Source organism: Eptesicus fuscus, chromosome 6 (assembly GCF_027574615.1).
Source record: "Eptesicus fuscus isolate TK198812 chromosome 6, DD_ASM_mEF_20220401, whole genome shotgun sequence".
Classification (NCBI taxonomy): domain Eukaryota; kingdom Metazoa; phylum Chordata; class Mammalia; order Chiroptera; family Vespertilionidae; genus Eptesicus; species Eptesicus fuscus.
The window spans coordinates 70,772,648-70,795,750 of NC_072478.1; the positions used below are offsets into that span (position 1 = coordinate 70,772,648).

A 23,103-nucleotide genomic window follows, 5' to 3' on the forward strand; every position below is an offset into this window, starting at 1 on the left:
CGCCCCCCAACCCCCGGCCTTGCTGTGGGAGCTCATCTTGGAGAGAAGTCACTATGCGCTGGTGAGCAGATGGCGATGGAGATTCGACTGGACGTTTTAGCACAGGGAGTCCAACCTCACCGGAAATGTAGCCCCGCCTCCACCGGCTAGACCACGCCCAGGTCCTGTGAGTGGGGAGTCGGCTGGTCACTGCCCCTTTAGTTTTTCCGGGGGCATACACCCCACCCCCTGGCTCAACCCCTTTTGGTGCTTGGAACCCCAGTCTTATCCCTCTTCCCCATCCCAGCGTGGGCCTGATTGGGCTCCTTGGTTCGTCTCCCACGAGCGCCTTCCAGGGAGGACTGGAGCAGATCGAGGTTTTGGAGGGACTGAATCATCATGTTAGAGCCCTCCTTTAAAAAATCATTCCAATTTTGCTCAAAAGGGAGTATTTATTTAGAACAGGAACAGAAAGGAGCTTGAGCTCCATCAAGTTTATCCACCTCGAGTAGCAGAACCGTGGTGAGGTCTGACCGACAGGCCTCCTCCTCTCCTGGGCGGGGCCTCGCCCACCCACCTTCACTTAAGCTCCGCCCCGAGCTAGGGAAGGCCCAAACCGCCCTGGCCACAGGAAAGGGGGAGAAACACCCAGGGCTGTCTCCCTCCTCAGCTCCCTCTGCGAGATGATGGGGTTCTGCCTCTAAGCCTCCAGCCTCTGGAGTGAGGGCACAGGCCTACTCCGAAGAAGGAAGGGGGTCCAGGGTGGGCTCCAAGCCTACAAATCTGATGAGAGAAAATCCACCAAGGTTTCCCAGCACAGCGATCCCCAGTGGGAGAGGCCCGTGAATGCCAGCTCTCCGAGTGGCAGTAGGCTTGAGCTTCCCCCCTAGAACAGAAGGGTTTGGCCCTGAGGCCTAGCTAGCCCCCTTTCCAGGTAGGCACAGAGTCAGTACTGGGTCACAGACTGTCCCTGTCCTCTTTCCACCTTCGGTTGGGCCCTCCTTCCCCCGTAACTCACCCCACCTCTGGGTGACACAAGGAAACCCAGGGATTCCTCCTTTCCACTGCCCTGGGTCCTCAGCCTGCCCTCCACCACCACCACCCACAGAGCAGCCCCTAGGCCTGGGTCCCAACTCATGTTAAAGCATGTTCATATTAACTCCCCAACAGGTGAGAACCAGCCCTCCACCTTCGCCCCCAGTCCTGCCGGGACACATATACATGCAGTAGTGAGAGGCTCAGGGGAGGCTGAATGGAGAGAGGGACCTAGGCCCTCTCACACCACAAACTTGTTCTTGGCCAGGATGTTACTCTTAGTAGCTGTGTCTGCATGGGCCTGGTACCCAATGATGGTCTTCGTTGAGAGTCCCAAGCGCTCTTTGTAGACCCGCCTGGGATGGGAATGGGGGGTAAGTGGGAGAGGAAATGAGACAGGCAGTCAGCAGCAGTCCTGGAGATAAGCTGGTCCTCTGCCCAGAGCTCCCCCCCTGGTTCCAGCCACAGACACTCCAATTTTGGGTGTTTTAGTCATATGGAAACCCAAAATAAGACTAATGCAAAGGAAGAGTCCTGCTAGAAATAGTTTGACATCTAGGTCCCCAAACCCTTAACACATGTGGGCAAGGCAGAAGGGGTAAAAGGCAGGGAGAGTTCCAGAGGTCTCCCTTGTAGGCCAAGGCCCCCCACCCCCACCCCCATGTCACTTTCTCCCCTAGAAGAGGCCCATCCCCACCCCATGCCAGCACCCTCACCCAATGTAGAGCACGCCCGTCTGGTTCTCTGCCTCCCGTGTCCACACTGCGATCTTGTCCCCCTTGGCTCGGATGTTGATGACCGCCCCACACACCTCCTGGCTGTACTCTTCAAAGCTCTCCCCAATGAGGCACAGCAGCTGGGGCCAAAAGGGGAGGTGATGAGACCTCCAGCTGTGGCACAGGGACTGCACCCGCCATCCTTGAGACCACTGCCACCACAGGTACCATACCAGCCCTGCCCACTCCTTTGGGGGACCCTCCCTACCCGCCCCTCCACTCACTGTCTCCAACCACAGGCGGTCCAGCTCAGTGTGGCGCTGCTGTTTGGCAAGGCTGACCAGCCAGCGGCCACCCCGCTTATTCCTGGCGTCTTCCCACATGGGCTCGATGCCATCCTGGGAGGCCAGATGGCAAATCAACTGCCTCCCTTTGTTCAAAGGGAAGTGGGGGCCCAGCCACCTCCCCGGGTCCTGCCCCTGCCCCGCAGGAGGTCTCCACAGGCTAGGTTCTGTCATGCCTCCATCCCCTCTGTTCAGGCAAGTGCCACCACCAGCCATTCAACCCCCAGAGCCTCCTCTGAGCTCCCCCAGGCTCGAGGGCCCTAACGTGCGTCAACTTTTATAACCTTGCACGTGTGTGTGTGTGCCTGCCTCCTTTACTGAACAGAGCTCCTGAAGACAGGAGTTCAAATGGGGGTAATTCACAAAGCCTCTGGGGCAACCCCAGTGTGGGCCATGCCAGACATCCCAAGCTCAGCTGGGCACAAAGTCACCTGGGAAATCATGAAACACTGATGCCAGGGTCCCACCACATACACCTGCTGGGTCGGCAGCTCCAGGGATTAGCCTGGACCTTGATGGTCAGTGCCCATGACCAATTCTGATGCCTATTCCTAGTTAAAGAACCAGGCCAGAAACCTGGGCTCCTTCTTTGGATCCCCACTTTCCAGACTCTTCAATGGTCCTTCAAGGCGCAGCACAGGTCTGACACTTTGTCCAAGCTCCTCTACAGCATTTCCTCCTCCTGGCTCTGAGGGAGGCTGTCCTCAGACTCCACCCCCACGCCCCCTGTGTGCGAGTAGTACTGGGGAGAATCCGCCCCCCCTGTGCCTGGGGGCAGGGAAGCAGAGCTTACCTTGAACAGGGCATAGTCACAGCCTGAAGAGAGCTTACTGGCCAGCTGGATGTGACTGTAAATCCTAGAGAGAGTCCCCGACCCCAGGCTGAAAGTCCAGGCTTCTTAAGGGCCTGGTTCCAACTGACCTCAGCCCCTCAACTTCTTACCAGACCCCACCCTGCTTCTCACCAACCTTCCCGCCTCCAAGCCTTTGCTCACAGTGGCGTTCCGGCCTGGAATTCCATCCTTCCTTACCCTAACCTTCCAACCCCACGTCCTCCCTGGAGCCTCCCCTGACCACCCACGCCCAGGGCCGGGTTTGTTGCTGATGCCCCTCTGGCTGGAGCCAGGCCTTCTCCCCCGACCCCTAGGCTTATAACAGCTCCTTCCCAGTCCCCTCACTTGGTTCTCCACAGACACTCTGAAGCAGCCTAATCCTCACTTGAGGTTGAGACAAGCTCAGAGATGGGAGGGAACTTGCCCAGGGTCACAAATCATGAAGCAGCAGAGTCAGGGTCAGCTCCTTGCTTTCTCCCACGTTGCAGGCTTTCTCCCTAAGCCCCAAGGTTTCCCCAGGCCTGTGCCCCTGAAGAATCCACTAAGCCCAGCCCTCACTAACAATGCTGCCGGGCCCCAGGGAGGACTGGGAGAGCTGTGTGGAAAGCAGCCCCCCAGAGGGCCGGGGGCTGGGAAGGATCCTGAGCTCAGAGTCCCCGGGCCCCAGCCTCCTCCATAAAGGGCAGTCAGACACTCACGCCCAGAAGTCCTCCACTGTGTCAAACCTGGTGACCAGTTGCAGGTTATCCTGCCAGGCCCGGCTGCGGTCGTTCTTGAAGAACCACAGGGCCCACCTGGAAGCAGAGAGCACCTGGGCTGGCAGGGAAGTCTCACCCTTTCAAGGACAAACTGGGGGACAATATTTGGGGTACAGATCCCCCAAGGTGACTGGAGTCAATTACCCTGGTGGGGCAGAGGGCCAGAGGAGAAGTGGAGGCGCTTAACCCAGAATCCCAGTGGGGTTAAGGCTGGAAGGAACACACGGCCCAAGTCGTAGGCCAGCTCTGGCCTTGCCCTTGAGGAGCCGGGGCTGAGAGAGGAAGGGGTTGTCCACGGCAGAGCAGGAGCCTGCCCTACCTGTTCTGCAGAAGGTGCAGCTCCTGCTTGGCCTCCACTGGGCCCGCACTGCGGGCCTTCCCCCTCAGGGACAGCAGAGTTGAGGGAGAGTTTGGAGCCTCCTCTCTCATGGATGCTCCCGCTGCTGCTGCTGCCTCTCCTTCCTCTTGCTTTTTTTCCTCCTTCTTCCACATTAGGACTTCGCCCTCAGCCTCTCTGACCTGACAGAGAAAGGAGTCAGGGTGGGCTGTGAATTCCGGCCCTGGCTGCCCAGGCTGCAGGAGGGGCAGGCAGGTGGGCTTACAAGGCTGCTGGTAGCCATGCTGAAGCAGTTTGGGCTCCCCGACAGAACATCCAAGAGGGACCCCCAGCTGCCAGCTTTTAACCCATCAGCGCCCCGCCCCTGAGTGCTCAGAGCAGGGGAAGGGGTGGAGCCAGCATGGGGCTGCTCAGAGGGAGGAGGGCTTACACTATTCCTTCCATCAACAGCCTTTAGCAAGCACTTTCTGCCTGCAGGCTGGGGGCTGTGGGACAGGTGTGACCCGGCAGGCTCAACCCCACCCACATCATGCGGCTGAGACCGGAAGGTAAGGGTCAATATTAGGGGGCTGCCCTTAGTCACACCGAATCCCACCGAGGGTGGGGTTTGAATTTAAAGCAGACTGTCCCCGAGATGGCAGGAGCAGTGACTGACATGGCTGGGGCGAGGCCAGGTCAGAGACCTGCTACATGCATTGAGGCATCCCCTTGTTTCTGCTGCCATTCACCTCCTCGAGTGGCCACCAATGCCATCTGACGCAAACATTCATCTGGTCTCAGGAAGCATCTGAGTTTATGTTAAATATAATCACTGAGAAACCGGGAGATTGTATTAAAAGTCCACATTTTTGGTTTCTCTTGACAATGTGGGAAGAAAAGAAAAAAAAAAAGAAAAATAAAAACATAATTTTTTTAAAAAAGAAGAAGAAAATGTGGGAAGGTCTGGCCACACTAGGGCCTCCACCTCACAGGTCCACAATCTGCTGCAGCTGAGGCTGCCCTTTGGCGGAACAAATGAGGTTGCATATGGCCCCACCAGCCCACCACTCTCCTGGCCTATTCCAGTATCGCCCACCTGGGCATGGATGGCAAGGGGTAGTGTGCCACACAATCGGGGTTCAAGTCCTCCCTACCCTGACCTCAGCCAAGTTACTGAACCTCACTGAGTCCATTTCCCCATCTGTAAAATGGGAAGGTTAATGATACACAACTCAGAAGCTTATTGTATTAAATGATAAAACACAAAAGGCCCATAGAAGAAGGCCTGGCTCAGAGGTCAATAGAAATCACCTGAGAACTACCCTGTTGGGAGTGGGGGTAGGAACTAGAAAGGGAAAGGGGGGTTGGAGGGGTGGGAAGCTCTGGCTCTGAATACCCTTTCCCAGCCTCCTCAACAGCACCCTTTTCTGCAGGAGCTGATGCCTCAAGTTTCTTAAGGTTTCTCTCCCTCCCCCTGCCCACTTTTAGGGGCCCAGATCTCTAAGGGGACCAGTCCCTTCCCCTCACCCACACCGAGGGAAGCCCATGACCACCTGGAGGCTGACAGGCTATATTTATTAAGCCCCCATCCCCTAATGTATGTGACAGGCATGGGGTTATGTGCTAGGAAGTGGTGAGTGCAAAAACTGGGTTGCCCCTGTTCTCTGATCTGCCAGGGAGCCAGACATCAGATAATCTCCCCAAGATCACCTTTGTAATCACAGATGCAGACCTCTGAAGGAAAGGAATTGCAGGTGGAGAAAATAAAGCCCACCACCTGACCTGGGGCTTTAGAGCAGTTCTCAAGTGCGTGGGCCAGACTCACCTGCAGGGCTTGTTAAACAGACCACATTTCGAGAACCACTAGCTCAGAGGTAGCTCACTGGAGAGGTGATGTTTGAGCCGAGAGCTAAAGTATGAGTGAGAGTTAACTAGGTAGTGGAGGAGGGCATCTCAGGGGTGGAACAGCATGCAAAAGGCTCTGGGGCAAAGGGAACATGGGTACTGGAAGATGAGAAGAAAGAACAGTGTGGTGAAGCCCAAAGGAGGAAGGGATGGTAAGTCTTGATCCCAGGAAAGTGGAGAGCATCGCTGAGTGCTTAAGTTGGGACAGATGGGCTGGGCAGGTATCAGAGGGGCTTTCCAACAAGTTCTCTGTAGAAACACAAAAACACTCTCAGCAGCAAGAGTCGGGGGAGATTTATGAGGATGCTAACCTAGTTTTCCAGGTGGCAGGGAAGATGGAGAGAACATGGATTTCAGAGGTATTTAGAAGACTGACTCAGAGGCGTTTAGTGATGGACAGGCTCTCGACAGGTGAGGCATGGTGTCCCAGCTACCTGTTGCTGCACAATAAACCACCCAAACTTGGTGGCTTAAAACAATAATCATTTCTTTCACTCACAGATCTGCAGTTTGGGTAGCCCTCAGTAGGGACAGTTCATCTCTATTCCAAAGCATTATCATTTGGAGTGGCTTACAGGCTGGGGCTGGAATCACCTGCTCACTCCCAGTGGGGCAGTTGATGCTGGCTGTCCACTGGAACCTCAGCTGAGGGTGTCTGCTAGGACAGCTCTAGTGGCCTCTCCATGTGGCTGCTTCCCTTCCTCACATTGGCCGGCTTCCCAGAGTGAGAGTCCCAAGAGATGGGAAGCAGAAGCTACTAGTTTCTTAAAGCCTGGGCCCAAAAATTGGCACAGCCTCATGTCCATGGTATTTGGGTCCCAGGGCCCACATTCAAGGATGATGACATAATCCTTAGGAAGAGTATGACATAATCCACTGGAAGGAGTGTCAAAGAATTTTGAACAGAGGAAGCACTGGAAGAAGGCCAGGAAACCTGTTTTTTCCCTCTATCAATTTGGTAAAGTATGCCCTTATAATAAATATTGAAGAATTTATATTTTTCTCCCTACCTAATCCCTCCAGAAGTTGGCAGCTCTTAATGAATATTATTATTTTCTTAGCAATATGTTTGTTTGCATGAATCCAATAAGAATGTGGTCTCTTATAATAGGACATGTAAAGCCAGTTTCCAATTGTAGTTTTATCAACCAAGACTTTGATTGGAATGTCATGATGGGAGAGAGACATGCCTAGATTCTGGATGTCACCAGAAAGCTTTAAGGAATTAAGATTGACTTTGAAGCTGGTAAAATCCCCTTGGAGAAATGGCTAAAGACTAAAGCTCAATCTGGAGATTCCTTATGAGACTCTACCAAAGCAGATGTTAAAAAGGCTATATGATCAATTATTATTCTTGTTGTGTTTATGCAAATAATCAGGCCAAATTGAAACTGGTCTTAATGCACTAAATAGTCTTGAGTTGACTATCTTTGATTTAAAAAAAAAAAAAAAGGAGGGTGATTTTAGCGGGGGTGGGAGTGGGAGGTACTGTGTTTTAATAGAATCTATTGAAGCCAGGGGAAGGGGGATATTAAATTCTAGTTAAAGTTTTGGATATTAGACTCTAGTTAAAGTTTTACTTTTCACCTACAAATCCTGAATTTTTCTAGTTTTCTTAAATATTTGGCTGCAACTCTCCAAACTAATGTTTCATTTTTCTCCCATCCTTTGACTTGGGATTATTGAGAATTACTGATGCAGGGTGAACCGTACAAAATTTACTTGAGCACCTGGTGGTGTTCAAACTGCAGATAAGGAGGATCTCTCAGACTGTAACAGTTTGCTTTCATTCCAGCAATAGAAACTTTGAGCCTTACATCTAAAAATCTTCTCGACAGACAGCCTTACAAGCTGAGAAACTAGTTTATAATTTACTCTGATCATTAACCTTTGTTTCTTCTCTTCTGTTTTCATGGTCATACCCCTATGGAATACCTGAGTGCTTGTTTACACAATATAGGTCTCACTTTGGGAGGCCATCTGCATCACTGCCTCCTGAAATGAGATTTAGCAATTGAACTGAACTGACTTTTTTCCCCCAGAACTAAATAATTGAGTCAATGAAGTATGAAGCAACCTACCAACTTCACTTTATATAAACCTTTATTATTTAAAAGGGTGGGTCTGCAGGAACCAGAGTTCTGCCACCTTGAAACTGCTTTCCCTATCCTGCCCAAGAGGTTCAGAGGAAAAAAATAAACTTATGTCAGGGAAAAAGATCTTAAGGTGTTTCCTTTATCTAATTTAAATTAAAAATAGTGTCAGGCAGGTGCCACACCTTCATCCAGGGAAGCCTGTCCACCAACACTGTAAAGTCGGTCCCTCCCTCTATCACCTGGTTCTTACCTCTCCTCAGGCCTTAAATAACTATAATTCTCCTTCTCATTTTCAGGCCGTGCTTTTTCACTTTCTTGTCAAATTTGTCACCTCTAGGATATAATTCCATATCAAGATGATAATGCTTCATGGATCCAGCCTATGCCTACTTCAGAAGAATCAGCTAATAGCCTCTCTGTTCACCAGTCTCGGATCCCTCGGATCCCTTGCATTCCCTTGTCCCCCTTAGATCATGCATGGAGACACTTCCATACCATCTCCAGGCAGGTACCACAGCCTTTGTCAGCAGGAAGCAGTTACTGAAGACAGATCATCCTCCCTCATCACCCCTAAAAAATTTCAGGGATGGCCTAACCGGTTTGGCTCAGTGAATAGAGCATCGGCCTGCAGACTGAAAGGTCACAGGTTCGATTCCGGTCAAGGGCTTGTACCTTGGTTGCGGGCACATCCCCAGTTGGAGGTGTGCAAGAGGCAGCTGATTAATGTTCCCAACTCTCTTTCCCTCTCCCTTCCTCTCTGTAAAAAAATCAATAAAATATATATTTTAAAAAAAATTCAGGGATGGAAGTCTCTGAGACAGGCCAGTAAGCCAGGACCCTGGAATAGGGAAACTGAGATAGATAGTTAAATGGTTGAGCAGTTTACAGCCATTTAGTAAATGGAAAAATCCTATCTTCTGTAACCAAGGACACTTAAGGGTAAATGGTTACACTTCTCCTCTCCAACCAGAGGATAAATAGCTTAAATCACCCTATTCAGGGAAATAGAAAGCAGAAATCCAGTGGTGTACTAGGCTAGTTTGGACCAGCTTGTGAGAACAAATATTAAAGTTTCAGAAATTTTATTTGCCATTTATAAAAGCCATGCCCTGGCTTTGTTGGTTGAGCATCATCCTGCGCATCAAAAGGTTGTAGGATTCCCAGTCAAGGGCACATTGGTGGGGGGTGTGCAGGAGGCAGCCAATCTTCGCTCTCACATTGATGTTTCTCTCTGTTCCTCTCCCTCGCTATCTAAAAACAATAAACTATTCTTTAAAATCCATTATTAAAAATTAAATAATATAAACTTTTAATTATATAAATTATGTTAAAACAAATATAATAAGCATATAAAACAAATATAATAGCATAATAAAAGCAAATTTCTAATTATTTTACTATTATCTGTGCTCTTAAGATCATTTTTAAATCTATTTTATCTGATGGTGAAAATACAGTATATCTCTTCCCAATTATCTATTAAGTGACATCACATTGAAAGCTTGAAATTAATCATGGTGGGAGAATTTACACCATGGGTATCAGCAAACTACAGTTCAAGGTACGCCCCTTTTTGGATAGCCGTGTGTTAAAATTCCCTTGTACACCATGGCCCAGATCTATACCTGAAGCCAGCCTGAAGTGAATGCCTGAGCTCAGGGCTCAGGTAGCCTGCTGTCTTCTGGACACCTCCTCTAGTTTGTCTACCAGGCACCGCCCATTTGGCATGCCCCAAACAAGCTCATCACTCCCCCCAATACTGCTCCACCCCCTCAATGTCTGTTCCATTTTGCAGCAGCATTAATCACCCTTATGCCCAAGCCAGAAGCTGGGAATCTTCCTAGACTGGTCCCTCTCCCTCTTCCCCAGAACCTGATAAGTTACCTCCTGAATGATACCCAAATTACACACACACACACACACACACACACACACACACACACACACACACTGGCTTTGTCATCCTTCCTGTGGGTTCTGCCTCCTCCTCCTCCCTGATCTTGCTGCTTCTAGCCATGTCCCACTCCAACCCACCCTAATTTGGCTCTATAAAATGCAAATCTCCTGTAGGTCTCTCTTGTGCTTAAAATCCTGCAGTGACTCCCAGTTCCAGAAGCACAGACACCTTTCATCTGGTCTTCTTCCTCTCTTCCTCCTCTCCTCTCTCCTGCTGGGTCCTTCCTCATCACATACTCAGACATTCAAGGGTTTTTAGTCGTGAGTCACAGAAATCACTTCCTGGCTAATTTAAGCAGATACGTTTACTAACCAATACAGCTCAGAAACTCTCTGGGAAGGCCAGAGAACTCTCCCTGGAGACCACACAGCCTGGAATGCTGCCCCGACCCACACTGCCAAGCAGGCCCAGGAAGACTCCCTGATGCGCAGGCTGGGCACCGACAGTGCAGCTTGGGCTGTCACGCTGGGTGCTCCCCGGAGCAGTGTCACTGCTGCAGGTCGTCCCTGGCAGGAGCTGCCACCGCCAACACCACCCGTCCTCACACACCAGACTCCCTCCTTCCCCGTTGCTCTGGCACTAGCTTCAGATTCAGAGTCTGGGGTGGGGTGTCTGGGGCTGAGGTCACATGCAGGTCCTGGCTGCAAGGAAGGCTGGGAAAGCATTGGGAGTGCCTAAAGGAGGAGGTGGGCTCTGCCTCATAAAGTGGGGGTTCCCCAAACAGAGGAAGGGGGTGATTTTAATGCTGAGAGGCCAATGATAATGATAGGTATCCCCTGTGCTAGCTCTTAAAATTATACAAATAAAATACTATTCAAGGTAAAATGATCAAAGGTGATGAAACATAAAAGCTTCTCTCTCTCTCTGAGTCCTCTCAGGGAGAGAAGGGGCAGCTACTGTCAGTGGTTTTATTAAAAGTCCTTGCAGCCTGGCCAGCGTGGCTCAGTGGTTGAACATCGACCTATGAACCAGGAGGTCACTGTTTGATTCCTGGTCTGGGCACAGGCTCGATCCCCAGTGTGGGGTGTGCAGGAGGCAGCTGATCCATGATTCTCATCATTGATGTTACTATCTCCCTCTCCCTTCCTCTCTGAAATCAATAAAAACATATTTTTTAAGTCCTTGCATATGTGTTCTTTGTATATTCAGATATAAGTATGTCTGTATATATTTGTATATAAGGTATCTTTGTAATGAATATAGTGTGATTGATATATATATATATATATATATATATATATATATATATATATAATTTTCTATGTATTGGCTTGTCCCACACCTTACAGTTTGGCACCTGTGTCAGTTCACACAGGCCTGGCTAATCCTCTCTAGGTAACATAGCATTTCACCAAGTGGATATAACCACAATTAACTAGCCAGTCCTCTACAGATACACATATAGGTTCTTTTCAGTTTTTTTGCTGCAAGAGACCATGCTGCAGTGACTCTCCTTGCACAAATGTCTTTGTGTGCTTGTGCAAGTAGAGACCCAAGGGACACATTCCTGGAAGGGGGAACTGTTGGCTCAAAAGGAGCATGCATTTCTGTCTTTGGTAAACATTGCCAAATTGCCTTCCAAAAAGCAGGCACCAACTTGCAGCTCTACCAGCAGTCTATGAACACGCCCTTCCCCCACAGGCTGCTAGCTGCCCCCTCATCACCTGTCACTTACAGACCCTGTGTTTCTAGCCATGGTGCCTCTGCCCAGGCTGTATGCACTGACAAACAGTCTCTTCCTCCCGTGTCCGTCAGATGAAATCTTACCTCACCCCTGAGGCCCAGCCTAGATGTCACCTCCTCTGTCTGTGCAGCTTTCCAGGACTGCCCTAAGCTGTCAGAGTCCCTTGCTCTGGGATCCCAGCTTCTTGGGCATAATTCTGTCGTGGCACTGAAGACACGTGTGCAGGCTGGAATTGTATGACCATTTTGACAATCCCCACCATAACCACACATCCAGTCCATCTCCTCTCCCTTCTTCCTGGCTCCCCAGCTGCACTGCCTTTTATCTCTTCTGAAGTGTAGTCCTGCCCCTGGACCTTTGCACCTGCAGTCCCCTCTCTATGGATCCTGCCTTCACCCATCTTGGCCTTGGTGCCTTTGTGCATCCATTCACCTCCTCACAGAGGTCTTCACTGGCCACCCTGTCTCAAGTATCCCTCCTCTAGTCACTCCGCTACACCGTTTTATTACCTTCATCACACTTCTCACAAGCTGAAATAACATTTGCTTAAATTGTCTGTCCGGTGCCCCATCTCTACACACACACACACACACACACACCGTTATAAGCTCCTGAGTGCAGGGTCCTTGGTTTCCTTTCCTACTGTCTCCAGCCTGGCGCCTGCCTAAACGCTCAGTAAACGTCCTTTGAATAAACCATCTGTATTTTGCAGAAGAGGAAACATTCAGAAAGGAGAGCTGAGTAGCCCAGGGCCCCACAGTTAATTTTTAAAAGCACAGCCGAGGTTCAAAGCCATCTGAGCTCCCAGTGGGTTCTGCTTCTTCCCTGCTCCTAGCACGCTGCATTGTCTCCCCAGGAGACTGGGCTCTCGGGGACCGGGCGCGAGTCTGACGCCCCGAGGTCCCCCACAGCACGTCCCAGGCCCTGCCTGGGAGGCCACCGGGCTCTGTGGAGATGTCACCCTCCCCGCCCCCTTGTCAGTCAGGCCGAGGGGGCGGCGCGCTGAGCTCAGAGCTGCCGCAGCGCCGGAGCGGGAGCCGGAGCCGGAGCGCGAGCGAGTGGGGCTCTCGGCGCGAGCGGTGGCAGGCGGCGCACCCAAGGCCCGAGCACTGCCGCGCCCGGCTCAGGTCCTGCGCTCCGCCTGCTGCAGACCGACCTAAGCGCCTCGCCACGGCCCGATCCCCCCACTGGCCCCGAGCCCACCCCAGCCCGGCCTGCCCGAGCCCCTGCGTCTTCCCGCCGCAGCCGCCCCATTCCCAGCTCGGCCCCGCATCCAGGTGAGGCGGCCGCGCTCTGGGAGCGGAGACCCGGCAAGGGCTGGGGTGGAGAGGGGAGTAGGTGGGACGGGGAAGGGATTGGGAATGCAGAGGGGCTGGATGAAATGGGGAAGAGAACGGGGAAGGCGCTGGAAAACGGAGAAGGGGCGCCGGTCCCCGTGCACCCCGGGGCATGTGTGCCTGCTGCTCAGTGTCTGCAACTGCCTGGGTGGCCGTGTAGACGTGCGTCCGCGCCCGTGTGCCCGTGCGTGTCGGAGTGTCCGTGCGCGTTAGGACGCCTGGGTGTCCTGTATGTGCACACGAGCGTGTCCAGGGAGTATCTCTGTGTGCATGCACGGCCGTGTGGCATGTGTGTGTGCAGTTAGGCGCAGAGCCCGGCACTCCGGTTCCGCGGGGCTGCAGCTTGCGGGTTCCCGGGTAACCGAGGCGGGGGCCCCTCCCGCGTCCCGGGGTTTCAAGGACGCTGGGACTGCCCTGTGGCCTCGCGCGGGGGACCGGGGACGGCGGGAGGGGGTTCCGAGCCCGAAGCGCACCCGGGTCTCTGGAGGGCGGGGAGCCCCCCACCGCGTCCCTCGGGCAGCGCTGGGGTGAGGGTGCAGGGCCAGCGCCCCGTGCCGTGTGTTCGCCCACCCTAGGCCGCCAGGATGGACGTGTTCATGAAGGGCCTGTCCATGGCCAAGGAGGGCGTCGTGGCCGCCGCGGAGAAAACCAAGCAGGGGGTCACGGAGGCGGCGGAGAAGACCAAGGAGGGCGTCCTCTACGTCGGTGGGCGAGGGGCGAGGCCGAGGGGCGGGGCTGCGGGCTGCGGGGGGCCGGGGGTCGCCGGGGAGAGGGCCTGGGCACTTCCAGGGGGTGCGGGTCTGGGCAGGAGAGTATGAGTCAGCAGATGGAGCGGGGTCCGCAGGGTCACTGGGGACACAGCCGACGGGAGGGGGGAGGGGAGTCAGGGTCGGTGAGGGTGGGATCCAGCTGAAAGGCCGGAGATGGGGGAGTGATCAAAGCAGGTAGTCTTCCTTTTCTTCTTCTTCTTCGCACTAATAGTTAACTGGTTTTGAGCCCTTTCTCTCTGCCCAGGGCTGTGTGAAATGCCATAGCGCCTATTGCCTCATTTAATTCTCCCTGCCCATTGCACAGACCAGGGCTGGCCTCCCCAGAGGTTTCACTGTCTTGCTCAAGGTCACACAAGCTGATAAAATCGGAAGCTGGAGTTTAAGCCAAGCTTTCTGGACGGCAAGGCCCCACCCCTCCCCTGCTGCCCTCCCTCCTGTATTTTTGGGACTCCCTCCAGCCCTCCTCCCCACACACTGCCACCTGAGTTGCTCTCCCTGCCTCCCAGTGCCTGTAGTTCCACCACGGCCACCTCTCCTCCGGGTCCCCCTCCTTGCAGTTGCCAGCTGGCATCAGGACAAAGGCCCAGGGGTTAAATCTCTCACCCTAAATGCGAAAGAAGAGGGAGCCTGCAGCATCATTTGTATAAAGGGAGGCAGGGCCCAGAAACGGGCATTCACTGAATCCAATCTGTGGTTCAGGCCTTCCTTGTGTGCAGCGGGTAGAATTGTCTCCTGTGCAGGCTGAAGACGGCTGCTTTTGGCTTTGTGGTCATTTGGAAAATACTTATTGACTACCTACTATGTGCCAGCCATTTCATGGCTCCTGGAGATGGAACAGTGGACAAGAGAGTCAAAGGCGCCTTCTCTCCTGATGGTGACACCGTAGTGGGGTTTGACAAGGGGCTGGGGCGGGGGCCACTTTGGTAGGGTGGTCAGAGAGGGGGGCATTGGAGCTGAGTCCTGAGAATAAGGAGCCCGAAGGGGGTTGGCGGAGGCTAGAGAGCAAAGGGCATGATTGGAGGGCAAGAGCTGGCTCATGAGGGGCCCTTGTAGACCCGGGCAAAGCATTATACTTGTCATGAGAGATTGGAAGGTAGAGACTGGCATGATCTGATTTCAGTTTGGAAAGGCCCCAGAGACCTCTGGGGACAGAACAAATCCCAGGGATGTCCCCTGGAAGGGAGTGTAGCCACCAAGCAAGGGTGGCTAGGGCAGAGGTGATGGAGTCGGGGAAAAGGCTTGAGCCCACACCTACTGGAACCCATTCTGGCCCCCCTTCTGCCTCTTCCCCGGCACAGGAGCCACCAATGACTCCCAGGTCCTAGGCTGTTAAGCCTCAGCTCCCTGTAGCCTGACATGGTCCTGCCTCCCTCTATGTTCCCAGCTTTGTTTCTCGCCATCCCCATCCCCGTCTCTGCAGGCACACAGACCACCTCGATGTGCTTCCTGCAGGCCCCAAACGCACACCTCCCTGTGCCCTGCCTGCATGGCTCCCTGTGCTTAGAGGACCCTCTCCAGTCTCCCTTCTGCATATCCACCTGCTCCCCATCTGGCAAGGCCCAGGCAATGCCCTCTCCCCATCACATACCCCCCCCCCCCGGAGGCTGGAGGTCCACTCCCCACTGCTTGAGGTCCTGAGCACCAAATCTGCTCTCCTCTCACCCCATCCGACAGTGAGTGATTGGCCTGGGGCCTGGCACAGAGCAGGTGCCAAAAAAAGGTTCTGGGAGGAAGAAATGGGTACACATGCAGCTGTCCCCTGTCCCTGGGTATTGCTGGCTTTAGGTGTGAGAAGCCTGTCTTCCCACACTTGCCCCCCACCTCCTCCCAGGGGTGTCAGCCCGCCCACACACTCATTTCTGGGTCTATCAGCTGTTGTCTGAGTTGCCAAATCCTCAGGATAGGAGATTCGTCTCTCCCTGGAGGGCTCCCCTCACCTCAGATCAGACCCCTTTGCCTTTCCTAGCAGCCCCACATTTTGCTGTGACCAAGTTGCTGCCCTCCTGGGAAGACCCAGCCATGCCATTAGGTGTCAGTCACAATCTGCACATCACCCATAGATCCATCAGGCACCTAAGACACTCCACTCCGGCCAGAAGGAGGAATGTGTGCCCTTGTTAGGGGTAAAGAGTCTTTAGGAGAAATGGAGTGGGGGGAGGCCATATGGCAGTATCCATAGGTAGGATGTGGGCAGTCATGCACCAGGGGCACCCTTCCAAATACATAGCCTGTTTGCCCCCAGCCCCACCCTCACCTGCTCCACCCGGGCAGAGAACTAAAAGAACTGGTGCTTTGTGCAGTGCTGGTGCTCAAACAGCAGCCCCCCCCCCCCCGAAGGGTGCAGGTATCACATCAGGTAGGGGTGGTGAGGAACAGACAGCGGGGAGAACGGAAGTCCTAAGGAAGTAGGTGTGGGGGGCTCAGTGCAGTGATGAGGGGCGACTTGTAGGATTTTGAAGCCCAAGGAGGCAGTGATGGGGCCAGGATGCCCGCTGCCAACTAGGTCCCTCTGCCCATTGTGCAACCACTGTGCTTGCCAGAGTCTCTGACCCTCAGCTCAGAGCCCTTAAATGTGCCCCTTTATCTTCCTGCAGGAAACAAGACCAGAGAAGGGGTGGTACAAGGAGTCACCTCAGGTACCAGCCCGGCCCGGCATAGCCCCTTTCCCTCCCCCAGCCTGAGAGCTGCGTGATTCCAGAGGGTGGGGATAAGGGTGGTAGAAAAGGGCACCCCTAAGGTTGAGGGGGTGCTCCACGGGAAAGGCAGGTCCCGGGTCACTACAGGGGAGGGGGCACCTATGTCTCCTTCACCTTGGCCCCCAAACCCCTTCCCTAACCCTCTCCCTGTTCTAGTGGCTGAGAAAACCAAGGAGCAGGCATCACATCTGGGAGGAGCTATGTTCTCTGGGGCTGGGAACATTGCGGCAGCCACAGGCCTGATGAAGAAGGAGGAATTCCCCACTGATCTGAAGGTGAGCAGTCCTTCCACCACACACATGAATGACTACAAATGTACACACGTACCCATAAACCTGCCCCCAGGCTCCCTGCCACCCAGCCAGCACCTTACCTCCCCTGTTAGAGAGTCTAGGGGTTTATAGACGTGGTGCTCCCTGTGACCATGACTCAGATCTGGCTGTGCACATGTATCCTGCTTGCAAATGTGACCTGGACCACTTCTGGCCACATCTGCAAGTGTCATTGATTGTTCATTCATTACTTTTTTAAAAAAAATACAGTATATTTTATTGAATTTTTTACAGAGAGGAAGGGAGAAGGATAGAGAGTTAGAAACATCCATCAGCTGCCCCCTGCACACTCCTTACTGGGTATGTGCCTGCAACCAAGGTACATGCCCTTGACCGGAATCGAACCTGGGACCCTTGAGTCCGCAGGCCAACACTCTATCCACTGAGCCAAACTGGTTAGGGCCATTCATTACTTTTCATTCAACAAGTATTTATGCCAGAGAGGAATTGTTCTGGGGATTACTGCAATGAACAGTTACCTGCATTCATGGAGCTGACATTGCAGTGAGAGAAGACAGAAAAAAGCCAACCAATAAGCAAGGTTATTTCAGACAGGGATAAATGCCATGAAGAAAAGACAACAGGGTGTTAGAATAGATAGTCAAGGGATGTGGGGGCTGCTTTAGCTAAGAGGGCTTTTCTGAGGAGGGGACATTTGAACTGACACCCAAGGGATGAGGCAAGCCAAGTGGGGAATGTATGTCAGGCAGTAGGAGCAGTTCATGCAAAGGCCCTGAGACAGGCACGAGCAGGTGAGGTCCGGGGGGAGCGGGAAGGGGGAGTTGTGTGTCACACGTTTGTGCAGGCATGTCCCCCCAGGGTAGTGGTGGTGGCTACCCGTGTGTGCATAAGACAGGTGCCTGCGTTAGGACACTCTGTAGAATAAGCGTTGTGAGCTCTGGAACCTCAGAGCTGGATCTCAATCCCAACTCTACAACTTCCTGATTGTGTGACCATGGGCAGGTCTCATCAGGTCTCTGAGCCTGAACCTTTGACTGTAAGATGGGAGAGGAACACGATAGGGCTCTTATATAGATTAGAGATAATGTAGATCAGAGGTCCTCAACACGTAAGCATGCCTGAGAATCACCAGAAGGCCAAGTTAAAATACCGACTGTTGGCCCCAACCCTGGAATTTCTGACTCAGCAGGCCTGAGGCGGGGCCTGGTAATTTGCATTTCTAACAAGAACCCAGGTGACCCTGATGCTGCAGGTTCAGAGAGCCCATCGTGAGAAGCACTGGTGAAGAGACAGGTTGCCCACAGTGAGTGCTCAGTAAGACACAGTGACCCCACGATCATGTGAGCGGCCCGTGTCGGCCCCCAGGGGCTCTGTGAGCACAGGTGTGCATGGACGTGCGCTCTGTCTTGCACTCTGGGCCCGTAGGTTTGCACAGACATTCATCCCCCTGTGGGATGTTGCGAGTCTGCCCGCCTACAAGTGCAGACTCTGCCTCTGTGGGGTGGGGGCTCCTTCCTCCGCATCTGGTCTGGGAAGTCGGTGTGCATTCCACGGGAGTGTACCCACAGGCCGTGGGAGATCCCGCCCCACTCTGCACTGCAGACATCCTGCACGGTTGGTTCCGTCCCCAGCAGACGTCTGGGACTTGACTCAGAAGTTCTGCTTCAAGTCCTGCCCATGCATTTCTTATTATTACATTCCCAGGGATTGCTCCCATTCGTTGACCTATTATATGGGCAGGCACTGCTCTAGAAGTGTTATAGATGCAGCAACTGAGGCTCAAAAGAAGTGAAGTGACTTGCCCAAGACCCCATGCCTGCCTGCCTGCCTCCCTGAGAAGGTGGGTGGGAGGACAAGCTCAGGGCCATATCATTGGAGTCACTTGATGCCAACTGATGCTAGGTCCTCTGCCGGGGGCTGGGGTGCAAGAGAGAGGCAAGTCTGGGCTGTTTGTGAGGGGCATCTGCACAGAACCGTCTTTCTCTGGCCGCCTACCTCCCACCAGCACCTCAAGCCTCTTCACTCAAGGAAGCTCAAGATCATAGATTTACAATCCAAACCACAGCCCTCTGGGGCCACCCAGCATGGGGAAACCTGTGCGAGCCCAGCGTGCGTGTTCCTGAGTGTCTCTCCATCCCAGCCTGCTCACATACAGTATCATGGAAGCCTCCTGTACTCCTACAAAGCAGAGACACCATCTCATTTCACACCCGAGGCTGCTGAGATCAGCGGTGAAGTGACATCCCTGATGCCAGACAGCTAGTGCGTGGCCAGGCTGGGAAACACCCTCATGTTAGCAGCACCCAGATCAAGACTCAGAACACCAGCCCTTCAGGAGGCCCACCTTCTACCCACTTCCAGTCCTTACCACCAGGGCCAAGACGAGGGTGAGATGAGGGAGGTGTCTGGGGCACATAATTTAAGGGGTGCACTCATTCTGGGGTCTCATTTCCATGGTGCTGAGAATGGGTGCCTTCTCAACACTTGCACCCTCAGCGCCTTACTCTCTCCCACCTTCAGCCTGGCCCTGCCTCCCTGTCCATGCTTCCTGCCTTCTAGCATCACAAATCAGCTGGGTGTTTTTTAACTTCCTGTAAATGTTATCCTAAAGTAGACGCTCTTCTGTACCTGGCTTCTTCCACTCAGCAGGAAGCTGTGCTATGTACTATTGGTCTCCATGTTTGTTGTGCAGAATCCATGTATGATGAAACCACAAGGCACACGTCCTTCTACTCTTATTGGACTTCTGTTTCCAAGCAATGTGCTTGAGCTGGAATTTTTAAAAATTGATTTCAGAGACAGGTAGAGAGAGAGAGAGAGAGAGAGAGAGAGAGAGAGAGAGAGAGAGAGAGAGAAACATTGATGTGAGAGAGAAATACCAGTCGATTGCCTCCTGAATGTGCTGATCAGGGATCAAACCCGAAACTTGGTTATGTGCCCTGACTGGGAATCGAACCCTCCACCGTTTGGTGTATGGGACAACACTCCACCCAACTGAGCTACTCCGGCCAGGACTCAAGTTGGAATTTTTAACACCATGTTTCTTTCCTGGATTCTGATTATAGCTGGGTGACTAAACTAACATTTCTCCACCTCCTGGGCCTTGGTATATCCATCTGGACACTGAAGGGAATGAGTCAGGTCAAGAGCTGTAAACTCGTTTGCCCATGGGGCTCACCTAGACAGGTAATTAGAAGGAGCTGAAGCTGCTTGGATGGAGTTGGTGCAACTATAGTGCACAGTCGTCTGTCTCAATGTCAGCCCTTCAGGATCCCAAGAGTCTTACCCCCACCCAGGAGGGCGGGACAGTGGTACTTGTGGAAGTGGGGAGGTGGTGTGCCCTCTTCCCTACAGGTTCCCCAGGGGTCCAGGTGTGTGCCAGCCCATGTGGCCTTGTGCAGCCGTACGTTGGACCCCAGGTTATTGTGTGTGCAGCCAGCTCCATCCCATGTTTGTGCACATACTGTGCTCACCTGCAAGTGGCTGGCCATGTGTCTGGCAGCCCCTCATTTGCATGCCTACTGGTCTGCACTAGGCTGGGGAGCAGGTGCAGGGGGAAGGGACTAGAGTCTTAGCTCACACATCCAAGCAACACCACTGAGCCGTTGCTTCCAGCTTATCTTAAAATAGCAACAGCTGAAGAAACCAGGCCACACAGGGCCGCGGGGGAGGGAGGGATGGAAGGTGGCAGGGGAATGGCTCAGAGCCCCTACCCAGCCCATCTGTGAGCCTCCATCTCTCTCCAGCCAGAGGAGCCTCCAGGGTTATCTCTGGGGTCCCAATGCCCCACACAGAGCCTGACGCAAGGGAGTAGGGATAAAGAGGTGACTGTATATGTGTCTATCTTCCCATCCCATTCAGTGAAAGTGATGGAAGTGCAGGAGTCTGCCAGGTGCTGGGGAGAAGGATATGGGGAGCCCTGCTCCACTCCCCACCCCCAGCTTCCAGCAGGATTTGGAGAGATTTCACTTCTCATGCATTCATCCCACTTCCAAATAAGCAATTTAATTAGAAATTCTGGTTGCACTGCCAACAAAGCCTCACCCTCCCCTAATCAGCCAAGAGCTTCCCAAGGTAGGAATTTGGGGGGCATCCCTGGCTGCCCTCACAGGCCCTGTCCCTTCTCTGCCTGCAGCCTGAGGAAGTGGCCCAGGAAGCTGCTGAGGAGCCGCTGATAGAGCCCCTGATGGAGCCAGAAGGAGAGAGCTATGAGGACTCGCCCCAGGTGAGGGGTAGCAGGGCTGGGTGGGGCTTTGGGCACCCCAGAGGATAGCTGCCGTCCCCAGCTGGGGTGGGAGGTCCCTGGCAGGGTAGGGTTGGGCCAGAGAGCTTCAGGTCCCCATTTCCTGGAACCCAGGTCCCCAGAGGTGTCAGCATGGAGGGAGGACAGTTGGGGTGTACCACTGGGCCCCAGGGAACCCTGCCCAGGACTGAACAGGCTGTTTCCAACTCCCAAGTTCCTTGTCTGGGGTGGGAGGTGGGGGGGGAGGTGGGGAGATGCACTGTTCCTCCTTAACAGGGAGAGGTCTCAGGCCCAGAGCCTGGCCACTTGGTTTCCAACCCCTTCCTCTTTTGCTCTTCTCCACTTCACCCCCATCCTTCTGATGCAGGAGGAGTATCAGGAGTATGAGCCAGAGGCCTAAGGGGCCAGGAGGGCCCCCCACCAGCAGCACAATTCCTTCCTGGTCCCTGCCTCACCTCCCAGAGCCAGGGCTGTCCTTCAACCCCTTCCCCCCAAATACGAGATCTTCCTACACGCCAAGGCGCCCCCTGGGAGCCTGTGTTAGTATCTGTCCATCTGTCTGTCCTACCCGCCGGCATCCAACCCTGGGGCCTGGACAGGGCCTGGCCTGCAGACGACAATGGGACAATGGGAGCCTTGCCGCCCCACCTGTGTTGCCCTGCCCGCCCCATCCCGTCCAGCGTCTGCGCGGATGTAGCATGTTCTATGTGTTTTTAAACCAAGATCCGAAAGCGACGGCGCCCGACCCTACCCCAACAGAGGCTCTCCGAGGGACCCCTCCAGAACCCCCCACTCCACTCCCACATCGACCCCAAAACCTTTTTTTTTTTTAACCAAAACCAGGAGTCAGGCTGTGCCATACCCCTCCCCCAGCCGGTCCGGTCCAAGTGCGGGCGTTGTGTGTCGTGATTGTGGCATGGAGAGTCCCCCAACCCCTGTGTGAGCGTGTTCTGGGCGGGCGGCCCAGCCGCCCCCTACGTGTCCATGAATAAAGTCAATCTGTCTGTAGCCGGCGCCACACGGGCAGGGCTGGGGCGCCAGATGGGGGTGGCCGACGGACTTCCAAGTCTCAACCTGCCCCACTCCCTTCTTTGGGGCCCAGCAACCTCGGCCCAGGTGTGAGACTGACAACCTCGGACCTCAGCTTCTCCATCTCCCACCCTCCGGTGGAATGATCTGGGGAGAGGGGTTCTCCCGGGCTGGGACCAGCCGTGGGCTGGGAGGCGGGGAGGCAGCCTCTGGAGCCACCTGCTGGGCGGTAAAGCGCCTGCTGCCGGTTAAGGGAGGAGGGGAACCCCGCGCCGCCGCAGCGCAGGGTGGACGGGTTCACACCTCGCTTCACTCGCAGCGCGGGCGCGCGGACACGCGTGCGCGCCAGCCGGAGTGTGCGCTCCCTGGCAGGCGCTCCCGTGCGGACACGTGCACGCTCACAGTTGCACGCGCGCCGCGAAGTCCTCGGAAACCTGCAGCGCGGGCACTGAAAGAGGATGTTCTGCGCAGACAGACCTCTCTCCTCCCCAGAGCGTTCACGCGCGCACACACACACACCTGCGCGCGCACACACTTGCGCACACCTGCCCAAAGCAGACAGACCCATCCAAGGGGACGGGAGATGGGCAGCTGTCTCAGGAGTCACAGCTCGGGCTTCACCCCTCCCGGAAAGGCGCCCCGAGGTTTGCGGCCTGGGCTGAGGTGGGCGAGGGTCTGCAGAAATCTGGAAGCCGGCCAGCCCACTCGAACAGACCGTTATCGACCTCAGAGGGACCCCAACACCGCCTGGGTAAGGGAAGACGGGGCGGAGACATCACGTTGCTGCGCAGAGGCCCCGCCTCCGTCAAGACGAAGGAGCCGCTCTCATTGGCTCAGAAGCTCCCCACACCGCCCCCGCGCCGAGGCCCCGCCCCCATCGATGCGCCGCTCTGTTTGCCACGGAGCTCCTTTATTTCATCCCCACTGAAGCCGGGTCCCAGCCCAGGCGGAACCCCCGCTTTTCCTTGCCGCTGGACCCCCAACCTCGCCTGCGTAAGAGCTCACCCCCTTCTCTGCCTGTTCGGACATCCTTTCGGACTCCGGCCCCTGGGTTGGAAGGAGCTTGACCAATTCAGTCAACGCCAAGTGTTGGCGCTGCCTCTTTCCCGAGGG

At 54.3% G+C, this 23,103-nt stretch overlaps 2 protein-coding genes across 4 annotated transcripts; one reads left to right on the top strand and one right to left on the bottom strand.

Moving 5' to 3' along the window:
- Positions 1 to 1,255: 1,255 nt before the first annotated feature.
- EIF4E1B (eukaryotic translation initiation factor 4E family member 1B) lies at positions 1,256 to 4,284 on the bottom strand. The gene is made up of 7 exons (XM_054716986.1): positions 4,267 to 4,284; positions 3,984 to 4,183; positions 3,605 to 3,700; positions 2,868 to 2,931; positions 2,015 to 2,128; positions 1,731 to 1,870; positions 1,256 to 1,370 (listed from the first exon to the last, which is right to left on the bottom strand). The coding sequence occupies exons 1-7, from the start codon at positions 4,282 to 4,284 to the stop codon at positions 1,256 to 1,258; spliced, it is 747 nt and encodes a 248-aa protein (XP_054572961.1).
- A 9,259-nt stretch (positions 4,285 to 13,543) lies between these two features.
- SNCB (synuclein beta) lies at positions 13,544 to 21,361 on the top strand. Of its 3 annotated transcripts, XM_008142852.3 has the most exons (5): positions 13,544 to 13,664; positions 16,324 to 16,365; positions 16,582 to 16,700; positions 20,854 to 20,943; positions 21,329 to 21,361. In XM_008142852.3, the coding sequence occupies exons 1-5, from the start codon at positions 13,544 to 13,546 to the stop codon at positions 21,359 to 21,361; spliced, it is 405 nt and encodes a 134-aa protein (XP_008141074.1). The 3 variants fall into 3 exon arrangements, with proteins under 3 accessions (XP_008141074.1, XP_054572963.1, XP_054572962.1); XM_054716988.1 differs by lacking the exon at positions 20,854 to 20,943; XM_054716987.1 differs by lacking the exon at positions 16,324 to 16,365.
- The last annotated feature ends 1,742 nt before the right edge of the window (positions 21,362 to 23,103 follow it).